The 16111-nt window shown below is 44.4% G+C and overlaps 1 protein-coding gene across 2 annotated transcripts in view; it reads left to right on the forward strand.

The window, feature by feature from the left end:
- Positions 1 to 16111, forward strand: part of LMO1 (LIM domain only 1) — a 57270-nt gene that overhangs the window by 39180 nt on the left and 1979 nt on the right. For both annotated transcript variants that reach the window (XM_027884521.1, XM_027884522.1), the window contains exons 2-3: positions 598 to 811; positions 11962 to 12087. In XM_027884521.1, the coding sequence (XP_027740322.1) occupies positions 598 to 811; positions 11962 to 12087 (340 nt within the window). The remainder of the gene's footprint in view (positions 1 to 597; positions 812 to 11961; positions 12088 to 16111) is intronic.

Below are 16111 nucleotides of genomic sequence, written 5' to 3' on the forward strand. Positions count from 1 at the left end.
AGCAATCCTCAAGGGCTTTTGAATCACACTTATTTTGGAGCAGCCCCTGGGCTGCTTTAGCTTCCAGTGAGGCCTCTGTCACCAGTGGGGTTCACAAGAGAGGAAAAACAGTGGCATACTACGTCTATTTATACCCCCTCCTCTCCTTTGCCCATCTTTGATCCAGCCAAGATGTTGGATTGGGGGTACATACAGTGGTGGCCCTTCTGATCTTTGTAATTGCCTTTGGCAGGCAATTAACAACACAAGGGTAATTGGGTACTGGTAATGAGGGAAAAAGCAAATGTTGATACTGCAGCCAGTTTATTCTGCTGCAAGGTGTTAATTACAAAAAGTCTGGTGCTTTGTGTCAGCCCTACCCTCAGGAAAAAAGGGCTGCGTTCCTGCAAGCGTCGCACTCCCACTTAGCCCCTGACAGCAGATGAAGTTAAAATTCCTTTGACTGTCAGCTTCTTACAATGTGAGCTTCATGTAATGAAACCAGCAGCAGTGTTTGCTCACAGATCTACCTATAGCTCACAGTGCTACCCCAAATGCTGGTAACGTATCCAAGCTGTTTGGATATCCTCTCAGTGAAATGCTTTGTTTGCGTTGCAGGTGTGCCGATGTTATCCGTACAACCCAAAGGGAAGCAGAAGGGCTGTGCTGGCTGCAACCGAAAGATCAAGGACCGGTACCTGCTGAAGGCTCTGGATAAGTATTGGCATGAAGACTGTCTAAAGTGTGCCTGCTGTGACTGTCGTCTTGGAGAGGTTGGATCAACTCTTTACACAAAAGCAAATCTCATTCTTTGCCGCAGAGATTACCTGAGGTAAATAGAGGAACGTACCGTGGGCTCTTCCCGAAGCCTCTCAGCGTGCTGCCAAGCTGTCTGGCTTTCTAAACCTCTCCTATGAAAACATGTGTCTGTGCGTGGTCAGCCCTGCCCAGATGAGACTGGAGGTTCTTCCTCTGTCAAAGCATGGCTTTTTATTTGCACTTCATGTATTTCATAGTCAGGGAGGTGAAACTCTGTTTTAGGTGAAGGTAGAAGAAGGAAGTCATGACTTAACTCTACTTCTTATTCTTATGAACCAGCAAGAGCAAACAGTGCTTGCTGAGTAAATTAAGAAAAGACTGTTAATTCTTCTTGCATATCTCTGATGCTATACTCCTACATATTGACTGAGACCTGACCAAACCTTTACCTTTTCTTTTTCAGTCACAGCTTTTAGAGCGGCTTCTAGTACTTCTATTGAGTAAGGTTCCTCCCAAGGGGCTGTTGTCTCTTCCCTAACTAAGCAAAGTAAAACTCAAAAATTACAGATCAACTTCAAAAAAATTTTCTTTATGAGGAAATCAGCAGAGGCCATCAGTAACTGTGAGTTACAACTATCCTGTCAGTATGTGTCTGCAGTACATGGGGCTTTTTGCCTGGTGCATATGGGGGTTTTGTGCAAAATACTTTATATAAACACAAATTAATATTAATAAGACAGCAGGCCTTATGCAAACATTCTTATGAGGGTCACACTGCAAAACACTCTGAGTTTTGCTTTGTTTTTCCTTTGGAAGAATGTACTTGCTCTCCAGCTGATGTGTGTGTTTTCTTTTTATTTTTCTAAAACACTGATAGCATTTCCCATGCAATCTCAAACAGCAAAACATCTGAAGCAAAAACAAACCCAACACATGGTTCTAAGATAGCGAGGTAAAATGCCATCTAACCTTGTAGTGTCCAGATGCTGGCTAAATTAGTGTCAGTGATCAGATGCTTCATGTCTTTTGATGTAAAATGTATTTCAGAAAATCTTTAGTAAATATTTTCTTAGTAAACTTGAACAAACATGCTTCTCCTTCTAAAGATGAGAGATAGAGCACTGAGCCAAACAGAAGAAATGAGTCCATTAGCTGCCATATGGGAGCTGTCACCTTGCTTTTCAGCCAGACAGTGTACGGGAGCATCCTGCCCACGTGAGGATTTTTACTCCTGCTGGAGCTGAAATTCTTCAGGGCACACATGAAATGTTCCAGCTGAAATTCTGCCACACAGGCAGCAGTCACAGGTTCACACCTGGTTAGGTGGGATACGTTCCCAAAATCTAAGTGAAGAGGAGCTTGGGTAAGGGTGAACACATCTGAAGGGGAAAAGACAGGATAAGGAACCTTTGGGAAGATGGAAAAGGTGTGATGAGGAAATACCTAACTATCTTCACCATAGTGAAATAATTTTAGTACCTTGCATAAATCTGAGTATTGACTAATGTCACAAGTCACTTGGGACAAGACACTTGTGGCACCCTGTCTGTGCTAAGCTGAAAAAACCGAGCTCCAAAAGGTTCTTTAACACATTGATTTCTAACCTCAGATTAGAATCTCTGTGATTCTCCTTCAGCTCAGCTGTACCCTTTTTGTGTTGTGGACATAATTCTGATGTGTCAATGAAGAACATAACAGTTCTCAATCTTCCCTTGCTGAGGAAGCTTTTCATCACAGTATCACAATTGGGTCATACTAGGTGCTATCACGAGGACTCCCGAAATCTCTCAGGAGAGCTACTTCCAGGGATAATCTTCTTTCCAGAAAGAATAGCTGCATTATTTTCTGGAGTATTTCTTTGTATACTTTATCTTGTTTATACATTATCTTTTCTATTCTTTATCTTGTTTGCACCCAGCTTGCCAAGTGATCCAGGTGTCTCCATCTGTCATCCTCCACTTCATTATTTATCACCTCTCTGGAATTTGTCAGTTGTGATCTTGAAAAAGTGTTATGTCTGTGATTTTTTTTTTCAGTTAATTTGACCCTAAAGATAGATATTCAGCTTTATTCTGCATGTAACAGAACCCTGCTAGAAATACTCAGCTGAGCAGTGTTTCCCATTTACATTTGCTTTTTGAGACCTATGAGCTACCCCCTGTTTTGTCCATTTAATAAGCACATATTGATTTTGGTTTATTCTAGTTTCATAACAAAAATAATGTGCGGCATCAAATCAGACATGTTAAAGGGCCAAAGGACAGTAGTATTGATGCTGTTAAGTTTAAAGAACCTTTTTATCATTGTAGTTGTAGAGCAGTTCTTTCTTTCCTTGGGTTATGCTGAAAATGCTGCTTTGAGGTACTGTTTAGTCTTCTCACTGACCCCTGGAGGATATGAATTTTCTGGAGCACACCAGAAGCCTGTGCTAGAGATGGAAAAGAAGCCAGGCATTGCAGATCCCAAGGAAACGGCCCAATGTTCCAACTTTGAGAAGAGAGGGCAATTCATGACATGAAATATGAAAGGCAACAGTTGGGACTAGTGTTTGACCATGACCATGAAGCTTCTGTCGCAGCAGCAGTTAAATGTGGCCTCTGAAACAAAGTTCTGTGCCTGAAAGAGGTCTCATAATACCTTTGTCTCCATTTTTTGTGTTAGAATAATTTCTGGCCCACCAAGGGGGAAGCCTGTTGTTATTTGTGCAGCACAGTTAAACTATGAAGAGAAGACTTATGCGGCCTTTACTTTAAGTGTTTTCCCCCATCCGAATTTAGGATATTAGAGCTTTGAGCACTAGAAATATTTCTTATTTGTTTTTTTGTTGGGAAGAACAGTATAATTGTCATATCCCAGGGAATTTGATGAAGACTCAAGTAGGAAGGAATAGCATTAATTCAGTAACACGGTTGTTAACTAGCATTCAGTTGTTTAGCCTGCTTTACAACCATCATGATTTGTGTGCTCACTAATAAGTAAATTTAGTTTATGCTGGTTTTTTGGGGGGATTCTGCCAAACTCCTGTGTTCTGCTCTCCTGATGCTAAGGAATCCTTTCAGGCTGCTAGTATAGGAATAAGGGCACTGCTATACAGTCCCATATTGTATGGAAGTATAAAGCAATTTTTTTTACTTTGAAACATCTTGTGTTACCTTCTACAAATACATATTCTTTTCTTTCTCAATTTTAACTATTAGTTCTATTATTAGAAGGAGCTAAAACTGTCATCACCATCTTCTCTACTGTCTGTTCCCTCTGGGTAATTTGAATTTTTCTTCTTGGAGAATTACCCATAGCTATCATTATATAATTCCCTCACAGTTTTAGAGCTTCTATATACATTTTTTTACTCATTAAAGAGCTCATGGTGTTTGGTCTACTAGTCAAATTTTAGCCGAATTCATTCCTAAAAATAAGGTTTCATACTTCACACTGTAGTCGCACCATGAAGGCAATGTTTTACCTGGAGAACAGTCAGAGGAATTCGTTGTTGGCCACTTACTCTACATGTGAATATTGCACTGAAATTTAGTAGGTCAACCATCATGTGAAAAATTGAAAACTAGACTGATTCTGTACCCAGAAATGTAAATATATTCACCTTTTATATCTGTAGTTCAAGAGGAATTTTGCAGTGTAACGACCAGGAGAAAAAATTGGTGTTTCATAATCTCTTTATAGAGCAACGTTTCTCTGAATTTGCCTGGGAGCTGATTGTGCTGTTTAGAAAAACATGTTTCATCCCCTGGTGAGATGTGCTGCCCCCCCTCCCCATGCTCCATCCCCAGTTCCCATCAGGGCCTGCAGCAGGATTGTCCCTGCCTGGGGCTGCACAGACCCAGCACCAGCCACCGCTTCCCTCATCACAGCGGAGGTGGCACTGTAGGGGTGCTTCCCTTTAGACACAAGGGGCTCCTGGAATATTTTGGGCTAATTAGAAATTCAGCTGAAGTGCTTGTTAATTTGTCGGTCTGGGACCCTCCTGTGCCACCTTTCCTGTGGGCAGGTGTGGCTGAGCCGTGGCCGCTGCAGGGACTGGGGACAGGGATGAACTGGGCTCCTGTCACTGGCACAGGGCAGAGGGTCAGGACAGGAGCGCGCCTGGCTCCTGCCCTGCTATGGCAGAGCTGCCTTTGAGCCGGCTTTGTCCTGCGTGTGAGCAGCACAGTGGGCTGCCAGCCCTGTGTGCTGATCCTCAGTCGGTTTTTAGCAGAAATCTTTCCCGTGCGTCTCGGGAGCTGCTAGCAGACCATAGCCTGATCATTTGTTTCAAAAGATAAACTGTCGTCATTGCTTGTGAAGGAACATTTGTTAACCTTCACATTTCATAAAACACTTTCTTGCTCATTTTTTAATCATGAAAGATGAAATTGGATCTCGAGTTGTTATCCTTGTGGTATCACCTCAGTCTCCAGCTGTGTCGAGATGTATCTTTCAATACATTTCGCCTCAGCAAATAGATTTACCATTTGTTTCATAATCACAGTTCCAGCATTCCTACCTCTAATTATTTTTGATAAGCAAGTGCTATTGAAGAAACTGCTTCTGGGACAGAGAAGCTTAGCACGCAGCTCGGATGGCTCCTCGCAGCCCCCACGCAGCGATGTGTGTTTGTTCCGAGGCGTAATTAAACATTCACCAAGCTCCGCTTCACAGGGACGGTTTGGGTGTTGCATCAGGATTTCCCTTGAGGAACCGACAACTTAAATTTCACTGCAAAGTGCTGATGAAGAACGTGATTTTTCCTTTTTACTCAGCATGGTGGCCTCACACGAGCAAAGGCGAGTCAGGCTCGCTTTGACAGGAGCAGAACTGTTGCTTGTGCGTGTTTGATATGCTGGTGTTGGGAAAGTTTTTCATCATTTAAACTGATTAGGGCCTTAATTAGACTCCAAAGAAAGCTCAAAACCTGCATTAAAAAATGATGGCAAATCAGTAAGAGAGAAGGGCTTTCCAGGAAACCCTGATGCTGTTCTCAGTGGGTTTCATGGAAATTCTTTTCACTCAGCTTCCCATGTGTTTTGATCAGCGCTGCAACCTATGCCTGGCATTGGTTCCTCCAGCAAGCAGAGCAGCCCTGTGCACCCCTCAGCACTGTTTTTGTCACGGAGGCTTGAACTCCGCCCTCGGCAGCTCCTAGTCCAAACTAGGTCAGCTGCTCACTACTGGGGTTTCCAGATGTCTGATACTGGTTTTTGCTCCGCTCCAAATACCCCAGCGGGTTCATTCTGTTAATTAATCACTTTAGGAGCCCTTTAGATGAGGTGTTCTATATCTGGAAAATGTGCAGGGTTTAGTTTGGTTGTGGGATAAAAGCAGTGATCTTGCACAAACATGGGAGCATGGGAGGAGGTGGACAAATATCCTCCTCGTGGTCTTCCCTGAGCCGGTAAGAACAGCCCTGAGCCAAACCATTAAACCACAGTGGGACGTGTAAGCACAAGCCTTCAGGAACCGAGATGTGTGTGCTGCAACAGGCAGAATTTAAGTTAATCTACCAAAGACATCACTAATACTCAGAATGTAGCTTCAACCTGCAGAAGCTGCAACACCTTTGAAGCAGGAAGGAGAGTGTTTGGGACTTTATCCCTCCACAGAGGCATAGGGTGCGTGCATGCACCGAGAGTATGCCCTGCTGGATTTTCAAGGGACATGTTTAGCGTGGGAAGGGGAGGTGTAAATGCAGTGTGGCTGAACAAATGGTATCTGCTCAGAGCCTAAAAATGTTGCTAAACTGAAGTGCTGCTCTTGCATCGCAACAGGGAGTGTCTTGCATGCTACATCGGACACCCTCACTTCTACACTTGGTGTCTATACAGATTAAGGAGGATTAATTAGGCTGAAAATACAATATGCCTTGGCAACATTGCTGTGCTTTGTGATGTTAAAGTACAGAATTATTTTTTTCACCATAGTACGTGTTCCAGGAGTGTCTCATGGCCTGTGCTCATACTTTTGTTTGTTCATTTGCTTTTTGCCCTTTTATTTCCATCTCCAAAACCCCTCAGTGAGGACGAAGGCTTATGGGGAGCAATTGTGCCCAGCTGTGGTACACTAGCATTCCCCTAGCCCTTCCAACTTTGCAGTTTTCCAACTGCTATATTTAAACTCTCCTAAGAGGACATTGTTGCACATGTGTTCAACAGTGCCAGAGAGAACCAAGATGGGTTTAAGGTCAGTGGCTTCAATTACACCATGAGAAAGGCTGGGGCAGGGAGCAGGACTTGGACATCTCCTACCTGCTGAGTCCCAGCCACACTGTGAATATCCTTTGGAAATATGGAGGAAGAGGCTGAAGGAGTAAAAATAAGTGAACATTCAGATGTGTTCTTCAACTGAAGACAGATCCCCTTGAGCAACCTTGAAGTTTACAGCCAGTGATCTCTGAACGAGTGCGGTCACTCGGCCAGAGGGCTGTTTTGTACAGCGCGGGTTCAGCTCCTCCTGAGCTGCTGTCTGTGAATGCCAAACCCTTTGGCATGCAAGATGCAAATTCTTTGGGATTGAACTTGAAAGCTTCATGAGAGGACAGCTTGACCAATTTCATTAGTATCAAAATGCATTTCTTTTCCTTCAGCTGACATGACTTCCCACTGTGGCCCTTGACAGTGGTGTCCTGGATAGGAGGGTGCATCAGCTAATATGTATTTACAGTTCTGAATCGCCTATCACTAAGGCTTTCTCTAATATTATGCAAAGGTTGATTACAGGGAAGTTGTCTGAAGTTGCTTTTAAGCTTATTCTTTTTATCTTTTTAAGTGATGCTTAGGCTTTCCCTGCAATTATTGGTATATTCAATGCTTTGGTCAAATCAGACTTGTAGCTCAGCAGATTTCTAATATCCACAGATGGGAAAAGTACTGACTGCTAGCTGTCAAGAGCCATCTTCACTGAAATACTAGTTGTTGGTTTGTATCAAATGGTAGAGGCAAAACCTTTCAATGATGATGAGTTTCAGGCATATGAAGCAAATCTTGTTCTACAGCAGGCCCTGATAAATGTAGGAAATAAACAGCAGCAGGTATATAGGGAAGGTGTACAGGAAAACCTCTTTCACCTACTGGCTGGAGAGGATATGAGCATGGGGTTCAGTAGCTTTACAAAAACTTGTATATCTGGATAATCTAGATACATAAATATGTAGAAAATATGTAGTTGTACACGATATCTACAAATGTAGATATTTATCTGTAGGTAAGTGTTTGGTTCTCTTTCAATTCATAATTCTTATCTTCTGGTGATGAAAAAAACCCTCCTTTTTGAGGGGAATTAATAAGCTCAACTCAGCTGTTTAATTGTGAACTCATTTTGTTCTTGTGTTTTTTTTTTTGAATTCCATTGACATGCCAATCTACCCTTTCTGTACCACTCATAATTTATATATGTCTGTCCTGCTTCCTCTTTTTTTGTCTCCTGTGAAGTCAACAGCTCTAAAATTTTCACTTTCTGTGGAGGGAATATTTTCTCCTTCTTTTTTGGTTACAAGCCAAAGTCAGACACAGGCTACAGTGGGGAGAAGAAACGGGGACTCTCTTCTTGTAGGCAGTGACTAAACCAGATTGTTGTTCCTGGTGGTGACAGAAATAGGCAAGAAGGTTCTCAGTTTAGACCCCCTGCACATTTTGGTCAAAGGAAAAATCTGTTAAAAGGTGCTAAACTAAATGTGTTAATGAGAAGTTTCTTACTGTTTTCCTACCGTAAGGACGCTTTACCATTCTGTTTTCCAAAAAAAAAAAATCTGCAGGGTTCTGTGACTTTACTATAGTTTGAATTAACTTCAGGTATATTCATGGAGCTGTTGAGGTCTGCATCATCCTGCAGAAGACTGCTCTTTAGCCCAGACAAGACTTCATAAAAAACATCCTTTGACAGTTGCCTACTGCTTCCAGGAGCTCTCCCTTCTTTTTCCATTAATTCATTTGCATTCAGAGCTGCTCCTGTATGCCAATTAGCTTTAATTTTTACTATACACACTGACATCAATGGCCAATGAGAAAAGAGCATAGCAGGGTTTTTAGTGTGCCCATAAACTACAGAAAATTGTCCTTGGACAAACTCCGGCTTTTAGGCTGGCTGACAACAATAGACATGGTGAAGTTCAGGCTAAGAGCCATTAAACATAATTACTACCACAGGGTAAAAGTTTAATTGTGCTAAATTTTAAATCTGCATAGTCTCTGCTTATTTACAAGCTGGCTGAGTCTTCCTGTTACATAAGGGGGAATAAATCTGTACTTGAAAATTGTTGCCTTTTAACTTCAAAGGAAAGTGAAAAAAATAGGGGGGGATTAGAAGAAGCAAAACAACTCCAAACTGAAAACTTTCTGTATTGCCAGCTTCTTCTATGCCAATGGCTCCAAGCTGGTAAGTAGATGCTGAGCATCTTCTGACAGATTTTTCTAATGCGCTTAAACTTTGTGTGTGTGAATGTGTGAGAGAGTATTGCATCTGTTATGAAGGTGTCGGGGGGACAGAATGCAGATCAGTTTGTTCATGTGGGGTTATTTTAAATACAACCACAGATGGGGCTTAGGGCGGAAGATCTTTCTCCTGCTCCTTGTCTTCTCTCCCTCCTCCGATAATGTTGAGCTCCCCACCCCAGAAAGTTTCAGCTCAAGTAGCTTCTGGATCGGTAGATGTCAGAGATGTCAGGTTTTCTACAAGCAAACAAAAAAGGCAAAAGTCTGCGTTCATTTTGTATTTTCTTCCGATAGATTAAAAAAAATAAAGCTCACTGAGCTACAAGTTACAGTGTATTTTTAGAAGCATGGTGAATATACAGGGGCTCTAAATCACTCCCTGAAAAGCAGATTAAAATTAGGAAGTGCTAGAATAAGTGTGAAATGTTCATCTGTTGGAAGAGGGAGGGTATGAAGGACTGTGAAACTTGATAGAAGAGAAAAAGATTAGCACGCTGACTAGCTAGAAGCTACGTTTATGTAGACATTAGAAGGCAACACGATTTCAGCTGGACAGAACATAAGCTTCAGATCTTATGCAAACAGTCAAAGCTGTTTAACAATTGGTTTACCCCCAAAACCCCTGAAAGGAGACAGGTGAATACGATGCCAAATACATTTTTCATGTTTCTTAAGCTAACTGTTTAAATAGTTAAGTGAACATCTGTCCAAATTTCCCCATCATTTCCATTTAGAAAAGTCTCCTATTTGAAGGCTAAAGAAAAGCACCTGCTTAACAATGCAAATGGTGCTGTCTGGGGCCCCTTTATTTTGTTTAATCTAGATTGAGCTCCACACAACTGTGATGCTAATGAATAATGGATATTTTATACTTGTGCATGTAGCAGTGCTGGGCACAGAGCAAATCTAGGATTAACCTCCCAGTTTCCCTGCCTAATGCATTTGACTCATTTTTTGAGTTTGCTGTGACTTGGGTACTCTAAAAACGGATGCCTGGTTTTATGGGAAATAGGAAAATCCTGGCAAAAGCTGTCAGGCTTTGCTGTGCCCAAGTGAGGTCCTGTGGAAAGGGGCAGCTACGTCGAGGAAGGCAGGGATGCCTGTAACAATGGCTTGATTTGCGAGCAGGTGCTCAATGAGAGCCAGGGCGTTTCAGGGTGGAGACCTGGATGCTTTTCACCGCCACATTTTTTCAGTCTGGTCTGCTGGCATTAGGCTGCCAAGCTCCCCGTGCTTAGCTGGCTCCCCTGCCTGCCTTCATATGATGGAATCACAGGGGAAAAAAATTTGGTACTCCCTCTGTAGTTTTTCTGTCCTGCACGAGTGTTTCAGTTTGGTTTGCATGGTTTAACTATCAGGGAAAACGGAGTGCTGCTTCTTCACAGGAAGGCTTGGGGTTTTCCAGCCAGGCCTAATGAAAGACCACTGATACCACTTCTAAAGAAAAATAAGGGTAGCTTTTTTTAAGCTGGAGAGCAAGCTGACTCCGGAATCACGGCACTGTGGGAGGGAGGGAGAGTTGTGTGGAGGTTTCTATAACACTACTGGGTGTTTTAATTCACAATTACTGGCCAGTAATAATTAGTATTGATTAGCTTGGCAAATTGCAGGTTTAGAAATTGGTTATAGATTTTCCTGATGCTTCTCATCTCCGTGTTGTGGAATCAGCCAGAACCAATGGCTTGAAACAAACCATGAGCCCAAATCTGTCTGCGGGCAGCGACGCGTTGCATGCACAGAGCTAATGGTCAGCAGGAATCGTACGTCTTGAGGCTCATCGCCCCAAGAATACGATTTTTATCATCTTCAAGGCAAAGGAACTAACCCCGTGCATATTGACCACAATCTGGGGTGAGATTGGTTTTGTCAGCCTGTTGATGGGTGCCCCCAGCTGGTTCCTGCGGCTTTAGCATGGCAGTGGCGTGGTGCCCCCAGCGTGCACAGGGGTCTGCAGGGACAGGCCCCTCGGAGAAGGGGCCTCGGGGCTGGGGAAAGGGGTGCTGCAGTCTTGGTTGAGTCCCCCCGGCAGGAGCTGTAACAGCAGCAGACATCTGGGGAGACAGATAGTGAAAGCCAAGATGAAAATGGCAAAGCTTCCAGTGCTGAAGGGCTGTCCTGGAGGACTGGGGAGCTGAAGTGGAACGGCTGAGCATGCTGTTCAGGCCGCCGTGGAAGGGCTTAACTGGCTCCTGGGAGGGATGTGGACGTGGGAGAAGGGGGGGTACAGCCGGGGGAGAGGACTTGCTCTCTGAGATGCCTTGCAAAATGCTGTGCGCTCGTTGAAAGAGAAATTGTTCTTTTTCTTTTTAAACAGCAGGTAAGTGAGGTTCTTCCTGAGCTCTGCTATAGTGTTGCCTGCCAGGATTGGCAAAGTTTGCAGGACTTGTGTGCCTTGCTGCGAGAGGTGCCAGCCTGTCCCTCCGACAGGTTGTGGCCAAGCAGAGCAAGCCAGTGAGGAGGAGGATGGGTGGCTCCAAGCACCTACCCCGCTGCTGTAGAGGCAGATAGGTTTTGACTGAAATTTTGTGAGCCCCAAAATAGCGCTCCGAATGTTTAATGCTTTTCTCCATTAGACAGCAAATTAGCCCTAGGCTCGCAAACCAAATGAAGTTTCATCTTGACGATCAGAGCCTGCTCACCAGGCAGTTTTATCCCAAGTTCCCGCATGCTGGTTGGTCAGTGAAATGGAGACTGCAACTTCTATTTATTGGTGCAATACAGTATTTGATACTGCTAATTACACTTAATTAGTCCTTCCACCATTTAATTAAAATGGCTTCTAATGATTGTGCTTCTTTGGCAGGCTCTTTGGTACCACCGGGAATTGTGCTGCCTGCAGTAAACTGATCCCTGCCTTTGAGATGGTGATGAGGGCCAGAGATAATGTTTACCATTTGGACTGCTTTGCCTGTCAGCTCTGCAACCAGCGGTGAGGACACAGTTATTATACAAACAAACTAATTTATACCTTTGCCCTCAAAACGGGGAAACGTTTGATCCACACTACCTGTCTGGGGCTCACAGCCTGCCGGCGTGGCTTGGGCTGGTTTATTAGGTTGACCTGGGCGATGCATGTAAGTACCTGTAGCCCTTTCACTGCAAATCTCCTTGGAGCTGGTGGGAGTTGAAGGAGCAAGGGGGAGCACACAGACACAGGCTGTATGTGGCACAGCTGCTGCTGAATAAAACAAACTGATTCAGCGTCCTTTCAGGATCTACCCTCTTTGCAGAACGCAGACGATGGAGAATGGACCTTCTCTGGCAAACTGATGTTATCTTTCTTAAATCACATTTCTGACAGGCTCAAAACAGGGGATGGCAAAGAAGAAGGATAAAGAGAAGGGACAGGAAGGAGAAAAATACTCTAGTTAAGCCGTTTCCAACACCGGGAACAAATCCCTTTAGTTGTTGTGTAATTAATAGGGGATCTTGGTGGTATAATTTTGAGTAGGCCTATTTCTGCTGGGTTTTACACAGTGGAAAATGCACATCGAGGAGTATAATGAGGGGTCAGGCACAGCGTTTTCACTTGGACTACTTGTAGCCAGCTGAATTTGGGAGGGCTGTGAAAAATCTTCCCAGCAGCATGTTTGTTGGTCATTGTAGGCAGAATGGAAGCCCACAGAACCAGATGTGGTTTAGTGTCACCTCCATCTATCCATCCTTGTCTAAGACAGACATGAAACTGCTTGCTGTTCTTACTGCTTGTTTAGTTAGGCTGTAGTGACTGCCCAGGGTCCAAGGGCTGTGCTGGGATTCCTATTCTGGATCTGTGGTTGTGTTTCCCAAAGATGAAAGTAGGATGCAATGCTTCATCCCGTGGGAAGGTGTGAGAGAGATGACAAGACTTGCAGGAAGATGGGGAACCCATCTAAGGGTCAGGCTAAAAGACTGACTTTAAAATTCATTGCTCACTCTAGAAAAAAGTCACAGTGGGATGTCTCATGAAGCAGCCATACATGTTACATGTGTGAATGCAAGCCTGCCACCTTCCCTCTAACCTTAGGTGACCCTGTCTGATCCTTCTTCTGTGCCCTCTGACAGTGGCTTAGCCCTTGAGATGGATGGGGTTGCAGCTGGCTGGTGCCAGAGCACGGAAGAGGCGAATCGGGTGAGCCGTGTGTAGCCCAGGTGGCTTTGCTCGATGGCTGACTGAAGGCGGAGGCGGTGTTTGTTCGGGATACAAAACTCCCATTAATACCGTCGCGTCCACGGGCGCGGTGGCAGTGCCGGGGCGGCAGTGACATCTAGTGGCTCCTGGCCTTGGGCTCTCTCCGCAAGCCACGTGAAATTTTTCAGCTGCCCAGTCTTGTTTTCTGACTTTTGAACGTGCTCTTGCCGCAGCCGTGATCCCCCACCAGCAGCGTGTGACTGCACGGAGCTCATACCCTTATTCGGCGAGATGCTCCTTCCCCACTGCTAAAACCACTGGCCAGTTCTGGGGTTTGTCTCCAGGAGCTGCCAGGCTCAGCCCTCAGGCTCAGTTCTCTTCACCCTGCTGATGAAGGCCAGGCAGGAGAGGGCCACTCCCAAACTCCAGGCAGATAATAAGGCTGCAGCATCTCAAATAGCCCTTCAGGCAGAGGCAAGTCATGGCTCTGGACTGCACAGGGAGGAGTGCTGGGTTGGCCTTGGAGTCTGTAGGATGACTATCTGTCATCAAACCCCTACTTGACCCTTCTTCTCTCTTGGAAAATCCTAGTGACGCCTAGTTTTCATTTTCAGTAATTTCTCTAAAATTTCACTCTTTATTTCAAAGGCTCCAAAGTACCTCCCTCTCTCCCTTCCCTTTGCAGTTGCTAACACTGTTACTGTGCAAAGTGCTGCCCTGCTCTGCCCTTCAGGTAACCTCCACGTGCTGACACTGCCCGGCAGGAGAGCGCAGGTAATCCCCCCGATCTGGCAGAGTTGCGCTTTGATGCACAAGGGATTTGCTGCCCAGTTTGAGAGGAGCTGAGTTGTTCTGAAAGATGGGCTGAGTGGACAGCATACAGCTACGTGTAGATTGTTATTTTTGGCTGAGATCAGAGGGCTACAAACTTTTATGACTTACTCTGTAGAGATTTTGGCTTGAAAGGGCAGAGTGGAAGTGATCCTGTAACAGTCAACATTGGATGCTGAACTGAGAACAGTGAGATTAAGTAACCCTAAAGTCAAAATTGCAGAGGTGGATGCCAATACTAGTTCTGAATTGGAAACCCCACCGAAACCCCTTCTCGCTCGTCAGTTATGAAAAGATTTGATGATGAAGACCTTTATTTAATTCTCTTCTAGCTTACTTGCCCTTCTATAGCTGGACACTGTATAGAGTGTTAAATCTATCAGAGCAAAATCTCTAATATTTTTAGCAAGTGTGCAGTGTTTTCATTAGTTTCATTCTCTAAAACATCAGGTTTGCAGCAAGTCCCGCATTGCTACTCAGCCTACCGTGCTTTAAACTGTTCTAAAGTCAAATGGTTATCATAGTGCTGAACAAAAGCTGGTCACCGCTGTAACTGGCTAATAGGTCAGTATTACAAGGGTTGCAGGAAATCCAGCTGCTTCTGTTGCCATTATCTGAAGTGTGGTTTTACTCAGAAGAAAATCACTCTGTCGAAATGGCAGGGCAGGTTCAGCACCTGTTTCTCACTGCTGCTGGCTGGAACTTGATCAGCCAGGGCAGCTCAGCAACATCCCTGCTCCGAGCATGGGGGCTGGTGGTGCAGTCCCACGTCTCTCTCTGAAGAGACCTGTGGGTTGGAACAGCAGAAACTGAGCTTGAAGTTGCCCTGTTAAGTTCTCGGTCTCCCATTGTGATGCATCAGCTGAAGAGACCCCAGTTTATTGATGGACTGGCAGGTAGGAATAGTTGCCTTTCCAGTGAATCAAACCCTTCTCCCAAAACTTCACATCGTATTAAGCGACCCCTGCAGCGCATTTTAGTTCCCATGTGCTTGTACACAACACCCCCACCTTCCAACTCCCTAGTTCTCCAGCTCCTCTTTTGGCTCTTCTAGACCCAAACCAGGTTTATCAAGAGGCAGATGTTGATGCTGGTAGTAAGAGTAATTTTTGCATTTCTCTTCCCGGAGATTTATATGGTACTTAAGGTAAGGATAAGCAGTAAAAAGCAAGCAGCTGTGTCTGTTATTTATAGTGAGTAAACCTGCTGGTGGGGAAGGTGGTGTTAAGGAGAGTGTATGCAGTACAGTTTTTAGCATAAAAGCTGTTAATTTAAATTGAGAATAATTTTTAGCTTTTTTATATACAAAAAAGGTTGGATTTCATAACTGCTAAAGCATGTGCCACAGAGGGAAGAGGATGGATGGTCTCCAGTGAAATCCTATAAAGGCAGAACCAACACTCAGTTCTCTCTGTACCACTTGGCAAATTAATCAGCTTATTTGCAGGTGTCCAGTTGGAGAAAACTTGTTGGACCTATAAAGGAGCTCTAAAATTATCAGTCCTGTTCTTTTAGCAGAAAATACTCAGTTTTATGGAGATGCTCTGCCTCAAGCTGCCTGAGTTTTAAATGAAGAAATTTTAGTCAAGGAATAAACAGTGCCAAAGCTCTGCCTGGGAGCAGAGGAAATGGGCATTCGAGGTCTGCTAAGTCTCCTGAGGGTGGGGTCATCTCCACTGATCTTCCTTCAGAGCCTAGTTCAGGGGTACCTTGAGGCACACAGCCTCTGACCCCGGGTGTCTTTCTCCTTTAGGGGCCTGGGGCTGATTTCAGACTCAGCTCTTGGGGCAGGGAGGCACAGCCTTGTGTTCTGGTCTGTCATTGCCCTGCCAGTGTGATGGACAAAAAACAGCCCCTGAATTGGGTGCAAAGAACATTATTTGTTATCTTAAGGAGTAAAGATTAGCTTCTGATTCCTGAGCAAGCAGACAGGGCAAAAAAGCTATTGGCTGTCAGTTCACACCTCTCAGATCTTATATGTGGAACTTTTTTGACCTTAATGGTCAAATAA

This window comes from Empidonax traillii, unplaced genomic scaffold, assembly GCF_003031625.1.
Source record: "Empidonax traillii isolate 1590-97213 ecotype Southwest subspecies unplaced genomic scaffold, ASM303162v1 scaffold148:size1803964, whole genome shotgun sequence".
Classification (NCBI taxonomy): domain Eukaryota; kingdom Metazoa; phylum Chordata; class Aves; order Passeriformes; family Tyrannidae; genus Empidonax; species Empidonax traillii.